We start from the raw sequence: 6,945 nt of genomic DNA on the forward strand, positions 1-6,945 counted from the left end.
GGTATTTTGTGGAAGAGCCACACTCAAAGGGCCAAAGAGCCGCATGTGGCTTGCGAACCGCAGTTTGCCGACCACTGCCCTAGGAGCTGTATTGGTGAAGATACTGCTTGGGCATATATCTGAGATTTTGCTGCCTGTGGATTCCTCTAAGATTTTTATCGTTTCCCATCTTATGTTTAAGTCCTTTATCCATTTTGAGTTTATTTTTGTGTATGGTGTAATTTGGTGGTCTAGTTTCATTTTTTTGCATGTATCTGTCCAATTTTCCCAGCACCATTTATTGAAGAGACTGTCTTGATTCCATTGTATGCTCTTGCCTCCTTTGTCAAATATTAATTGAGCATAGTGGTTTGGGTCGATTTCTGGGTTCTTTATTCTATTCCATTGGTCTGTATGTCTGTTCTTGTGCCAGTATCAGGCCGTTTTGAGAACAGTGGCTTTGTAGTATAACTTGGTATCTGGTATTAAGATCCCTTCTACTTTGTTCTTTTTTTTGTGTGTGTATTTTTTATTCATCTTCAGATTTTGCCATTAGTTTTCTTTAAATTATTGTTACTTGTCTTGTGTGTTTAATGCTTTCTTTAATTAGATTGACTAACAATTAGGAAATAGTGCTTGAAACTAAATCCCCTTGGTGGCCTTGGCCGGTGGTACTCAGTGGTTGGAGCGTGGGCCGAAGAACTAAATTTCTTAATTTAGAATTTCAGTCTTGCTTTTCTCTTTAATAAGAGCTTATAGGACTTAGTTTTTTTTCAGAGAGGTTATAAATGTCAGTAGAATGTAGGTGTCTTTTTGAAACTTGTTCTTGGTATTGTGTGGACCTTCTTCATTTTAAAACTTTTCCTTCTCTTTTCTCATATTATTTCTATGGTGATTACTTTTTGGTTCATTTTTTATTGTTCACTTCTTTTGTCTCTTTTAATTTTGGTCCTTTTTTCCTATTAATTTTCTTCTGAAAGTCCTGTTCACACAGTTCTGTTGTATAGTATTTAATATGGGAACTAAGAGAATAATAAGGAACACCTATTTTGTTATTTAGGTCTTCCTTTGCCAATGATTGCCACTTTTTCATATTTTCTTTATTTTATTTTATTTTTTTTAATATATTTTATTGATTTTTTTACAGAGAGGAAGGAAGAGGGATAGAGAGTTAGAAACATCGATGAGAGAGAAACATCGATCAGCTGCCTCCTGCACACCCCCTACTGGGGATGTGCCCACAACCAAGGTACATGCCCTTGACCGGAATCAAACCCGGGACCCTTCTGTCCGCAGGCCGACGCTCTATCCACTGAGCCAAACCGGTTATGGCTATCATATTTTCTTTAGATTTTGTAGTGTTTTCATTAAACTCCGACACATAGTGGAAATCTCCTTGGTACTGTGACCATGATATTGATATTAATTATTGACATGTTTATTTTTATACTTTTACTGTATGGATTATTCCTTCTGATCCCAAGAGGAACAGTGGTTTTCAGCTCATGGATTCCTAATAGAATTTCTGGGAGCTTTTAAAAAAACAAACTACCTGATAGCTATATTGGCCTCCTTAGGAATGGTACCTCAGGCATTGCTATTTTACAAAAGTTCTTGATGTAGTTGTAATATTCACCCAGTGCTAAGAACCACTGCTTTAGAGGAATTTTGAAAATTTCTGCCACACCTTCCAAGGGTATTTGAAGTGATCTGATACATTTTTGCTACTTTATGAATTTTTAGCACCAGATACAGGGTTTTCTTAATTCAATGATTCATTAAGTGGTGACAAATTAAGAGGGGTTTCTTTCCTCTGAGGTGGTGGGGAATGTATTAGAAGGCTGGGTCATCTCAGTTGAGATCATGATGAAGAAACTTTTAGTTTTCACCTGCAAGGTATGAGGGAGAAAAACAGTCTTTGTTCTTCTGCATGGGAATGGTAATCCTTTTCACCCCTCACAGTCTAGTATCCATTGAGGACAGTTGGAGTCAGTGAGCTTTTCCCAAGGCCTGAAGAAATCTATGCTCCAACAGTAGTTACTTCAGGAGGAAGTTGTGAAATAGAGAAGTTATAAACATATGTTTGGACTGCTTTGGCTAATTTTGAAGTAGCACATTTGGCCTCTTTGAGGACATTTTAGCTTCAGAGCTATTTTTCTCATGTGATAAAATGTTTTATGAAATAAACTACCTTTGGAATTGAGTTTTGAGAATTCCAAGGTTTGTACCTTTTTAAAAAAATATATATTGATTTTTTAAAGAGAGGAAGGGAGAGGAATAGAGAGTTAGAAACATCGATGAGAGAGAAACATCCATCAGTTGCCTCCTGCACCCCTCCCACTGGGGATGTGCCGGCAACCAAGGTACATGCCCTTGACTGGAATCGAACCTGGGACCTTTCAGTCCGCAGGCTGACGCTCTATCCACTGAGCCAAACCGGTTAGGGCTAGCTAGGTTTGTACTTTTTAAAGAACCTGCTTCATTACTGAAAGTTATTATGTTAATATCATGAAGTTTACGAAATGGTCAAATGATCTTATCTTTATATCTTTCAAGCGTAAATAGTACTAAATGTACTATGAACTCACTACATGACTTGCCCTTGACAGAATAATATAATTTCAAATAATATAATTTAAAAATGGGGGCATTTTTTTAACTACAAGTATATGGCACATCATTGTTAATTTGATGCATTGATTAAATAATTTAACCAGAGGATTAAAACTAATACAAATAGATACTACTGTTTCAATATCCTGATTTATTCATCAGATAAAAATTTCCAGTGGGCAAATACTGGAGCAACTGTGTTTGGAACACAGTCAACCAATAAAGTTGGTGAAGAAGAAGACGGTAGTGATGAAGAAGTAGTTTATAATGAAGATATCCACTTTGAACCAATAGTGTCATTACCAGAGGTAACTATTAAAGGATGAAAATCTTACTAATAACATCATATTTTAGGTTTCAAACTTGATTTTGCAGGGCTGGCTTTGTTTGGATTTCTTTCAGAATATTTACAGTTTCAAATGGAAGCTCTTAATTAGAAGTTAAGCCTTTAAGTATAAATTGTCATTTTTGTTAAAATTTATATATAAATGTTGTTTGGTATATTACATATAAAATTATTGGGAAGAGCTAATTTTTCTCATATGTTTGTTTTCATAACATAATTCTGGGGGCAAATATATCTAATCTCATACTTGCTAAAGTCCTATCAGTAAAAATAAACTCTACATTTTCTGGACAAGAATGTTGTTTTAGACAAATTACTTTCAGTTTTCAACCTCAAGTAGTAAATATTTCTCTTGAAGAACTTTTTGAAACCACTTCTGTCTTATAAAAGAATGTATTTAATTTTCAAAAGGAGGAAGAATACTACATAAGAGAAAAAGATTTAATAACAAGTCAGGTCTACACTGCCTAATCCAAGCCAGACGTATTCCTAGCCTTAGGATATTACCATTTGTTTTTATAGCACAGTTCATGTTTTGTTAATGTCATTACAAAGACAGTATTTTAAGGAATTTGTTATGGAATATGTTATGAGCAGCAGCTTATTTTTCATCTATCATAGGTAGAAGTAAAATCTGGAGAAGAAGATGAGGAAATTTTATTTAAAGAGAGAGCCAAACTTTATAGATGGGATCGAGATGTCAATCAGTGGAAGGAGCGTGGTGTTGGAGATATTAAAATTCTTTGGCATACACTGAAGAATTATTATCGGATCCTAATGAGAAGAGACCAAGTCTTTAAAGTGTGTGCAAATCATGTTATTACCAAAACAATGGAATTAAAACCCTTAAATGTTTCGAACAATGCTTTAGTTTGGACTGCCTCGGATTATGCTGGTAAATGCTACTTTTCACTTTTTGGATTTTCCTAAAATCCATAACAATATTAAAACATTTTGATATTGAGATAACTGTGTTGTTTTGTTGTTTAATAGATGGAGAAGCCAAAGTGGAACAGCTTGCAGTGAGATTTAAAACTAAAGAAATGGCTGATTGTTTTAAGAAAAAATTTGAAGAATGTCAACAAAATTTATTGAAACTCCAGAAAGGACAGGTATCACTGACAGCAGAATTATCAAAGGAGACAAATCCTGTGGTGTTTTTTGATGTTTGTGCAGATGATGAACCTCTAGGACGTATAACCATGGAATTATTTTCAAACATTGTTCCTCAAACTGCTGAGAACTTCAGAGCACTATGCACTGGAGAGAAGGGTTTTGGTTTCAAGAACTCCATTTTTCACAGAGTAATTCCAGATTTCGTTTGCCAAGTAAGTATTGACTGTGTATCACAATTGAAGTCTAGAAAAGTGTACTACACTAATAGGGAAATTTGAGTGTTCCTCTTCACCTATGATTTTCTTAGATTTCTTTAGCTTTTCCACACGTTAGTTGGTCTTACCATCTCAATATATCCTACCCCCCAAAAAAATTTTCCGCTTAAAATAGTTGAAATTTCTAATAACTTTAAACCTGCTATAAATTGAGAGTGGGAAAAAGACCTCTTGTCATTTTTGTCTTCTTTCAAAAATGGGTATTACTTAGTGTTCATACCACATTTTCTAGCAATCTGGGTGATTAGGACTTATCTGTAGTGGTTAGTTAGTCTGTGTGCATTGTAATATTTTACTCAGGATCCCTACTAATAATAATTTTTTTTCAGGGTGGAGATATCACCAAACATGATGGAACAGGAGGACGGTCCATTTATGGTGATAAATTTGAAGATGAAAATTTTAATGTGAAACATACTGGTCCTGGCTTCCTATCAATGGCTAATCGAGGCCGCGATACCAATAATTCTCAATTTTTTATAACATTGAAAAAAGCAGAGCATTTGGACTTTAAGCATGTAGTATTTGGGTTTGTTAAGGATGGCATGGATACTGTGAAAAAGATTGAATCATTTGGTTCTCCTAAAGGGTCTGTTAGTCGAAGAATTAGTATCAAAGAATGTGGACAGATATAAAGTCATTGTTTTTTTATAGTAAACGTTACCTGTATAAACAGTTGATTTGAAGCTTAGCTGTTATGACAATATAGTAATTATGTTCAGCTTTTGAAAATGGACATTTCTAATGTATAAATGTAAAATTGCAGCGTATAGTTCTTGTCACTTTTTAATGTGTTACAATTGACCTTGCATGGTGTGAAATAAAAATTTAAACACTGGTTTGTTTCAGGTGTACTTGTGTTTATGTACTCCTGACATATTTGTATTAAAGTGGAATAATACTAATCTTGTTAAAAGCAATAGACCTTTTCATTGAAGGAATATTATATAAACAATTTAATTTTAATTTCTTTTAAGATACTGGACTTCCTGCATGGATATATTTACTGTTTGAATAAAGGGACCAAAACAGGGGTAATTTTTATTTTAGATTTGAAAATATATTTGGTAATTTTAACTATTGGTGTTCTCATTTATGCATAGAGACTTATGAATGGGCAGAGCCCAGAGGTTAGAGACTTAACCAAAGTGCTCTTCTGTAATCTTTGCACCTCCTGGATACTTAATGAATTTCTAAGTAGAGTACCTTTTCTTAAAATTATTTGTAGCTTCCTGTGCCCTTTCAAAGGTATTACATTTATTTTTACATTTGAAACAAGTTGAGTATGTCCTTAGATTTTTTTTTAACTTTTCTGTCATCTATTTCTACTACCTCAAACTGCAGCTTTGTTCTAGTTGAACTTGAGTTTTTCCTTGCAGTTATTGTGATAAAGTGTGAATATTTTAAAAAGATCTATTCCATGTTTTTGGTTAAAGATTTGCTTTAATACTAGATTGTTGCAGTAACTTTTTCTGGTGAATTTTGTAGCAAAAATAAAATGACAATTGTTAACAGCCATGACATTTAGAAAATTTGTTGTGCATATAATTGTTTGTTAATTTTAGAACCAAATTATGGAGGACAATTAAAGGTCTATAAACTCAAAATGCCACATAATTTCCATAGCCCCCAAGGAAGTGACTTTTTTCAAGTTTGATACACACTGAAAATTTATTTGGAAAATGGCTAGTTTCAAAAGTTAGACTGCTAAAAAGGGATATTCTCATAAGCCTACTCAATATAGAACTACAAAGAAGCTAATTAGAGCACAAGATTTGGTATATTCCAATCATTCTAATCACTAATAGTGGCTGCCTTCTGCCCTCCTGTATTCTTCCCAGTGAAATCATCACATTTAGTAAAAGACTGGTGTTTTTTCTGTTGTTTAGGGTATCCTATATAATAGGCTATCCTATATAATAAAAGGCTATTATGCAAATCGACCGAATGGCGGAATGACAGTTCGCTATGACGCGCACTGACCACCAGGGGGCATATGCTCAATGCAGGAGCTGTTAGACATCCCCCGAGGCCTCCTGGACTGCGATAGGGTGCAGGCCGGGTTGAGGGGCCTCCCCCCTCCCGAGTGCACAAATTTCATGCATCGGGCCTCTAGTCTCTATATATATAAAAGGCTAATATGCTAAGTGTCACTCCGACCATCTGACTGGTCGCTATTATGCACACTTACCACCAGGGGGCAGATGCTTAATGCAGGAGCTGCCGTGACACGGACTGGCTATTTACAAAGAAACGGCACTATGGACCTGGTGCCCACAAAGCAACACTCGGCTTCCCCCAAGTGGGACACAGGCCCTACCACCACCCTGGAGTGACAGCCCACCAAATTGCAGCCAATGCTGCCAAGACCCCGTGGCGCAAAATGTGGCCCACAGCCTGGCCCAGCCCAGAAATGATGGCTGTGGGCACCTGGTAATGATGTCATGTAGCAATGCCCGGCTTTCTCTCCCTAGCGACTAGCCTCCTTGGAGTTTCTTCAGCCCAGGAACATGACTTGTTTTATAGCCAGGTGCAAACATTTTACACTTTAACCAAATGTCTGTGAAGTGTTTTCTCATGCCTCATCTCATTTGATCCTCACAGAAGTCCTGGAGT

The 6,945-nt window shown here is 35.8% G+C and overlaps 1 protein-coding gene across 3 annotated transcripts in view; it reads left to right on the plus strand.

Moving 5' to 3' along the window:
• RANBP2 (RAN binding protein 2) overlaps positions 1-5,167 on the plus strand; it is a 99,413-nt gene extending 94,246 nt beyond the window's left edge. For 2 of the 3 annotated variants that reach the window (XM_005884659.2, XM_014532095.1), the window contains exons 27-30: positions 2,755-2,900; positions 3,560-3,833; positions 3,932-4,266; positions 4,659-5,167. In XM_005884659.2, the coding sequence (XP_005884721.1) occupies positions 2,755-2,900; positions 3,560-3,833; positions 3,932-4,266; positions 4,659-4,964 (1,061 nt within the window). In that variant the 3' untranslated portion in view covers positions 4,965-5,167. Of the gene's footprint in view, positions 1-2,754; positions 2,901-3,559; positions 3,834-3,931; positions 4,267-4,658 lie in introns of those variants that run through there. The other variant, XM_014532097.1, reaches the window with a different exon arrangement.
• The last annotated feature ends 1,778 nt before the right edge of the window (positions 5,168-6,945 follow it).

Source organism: Myotis brandtii, unplaced genomic scaffold, assembly GCF_000412655.1.
Source record: "Myotis brandtii unplaced genomic scaffold, ASM41265v1 scaffold842, whole genome shotgun sequence".
In the NCBI taxonomy this organism is placed as follows: domain Eukaryota; kingdom Metazoa; phylum Chordata; class Mammalia; order Chiroptera; family Vespertilionidae; genus Myotis; species Myotis brandtii.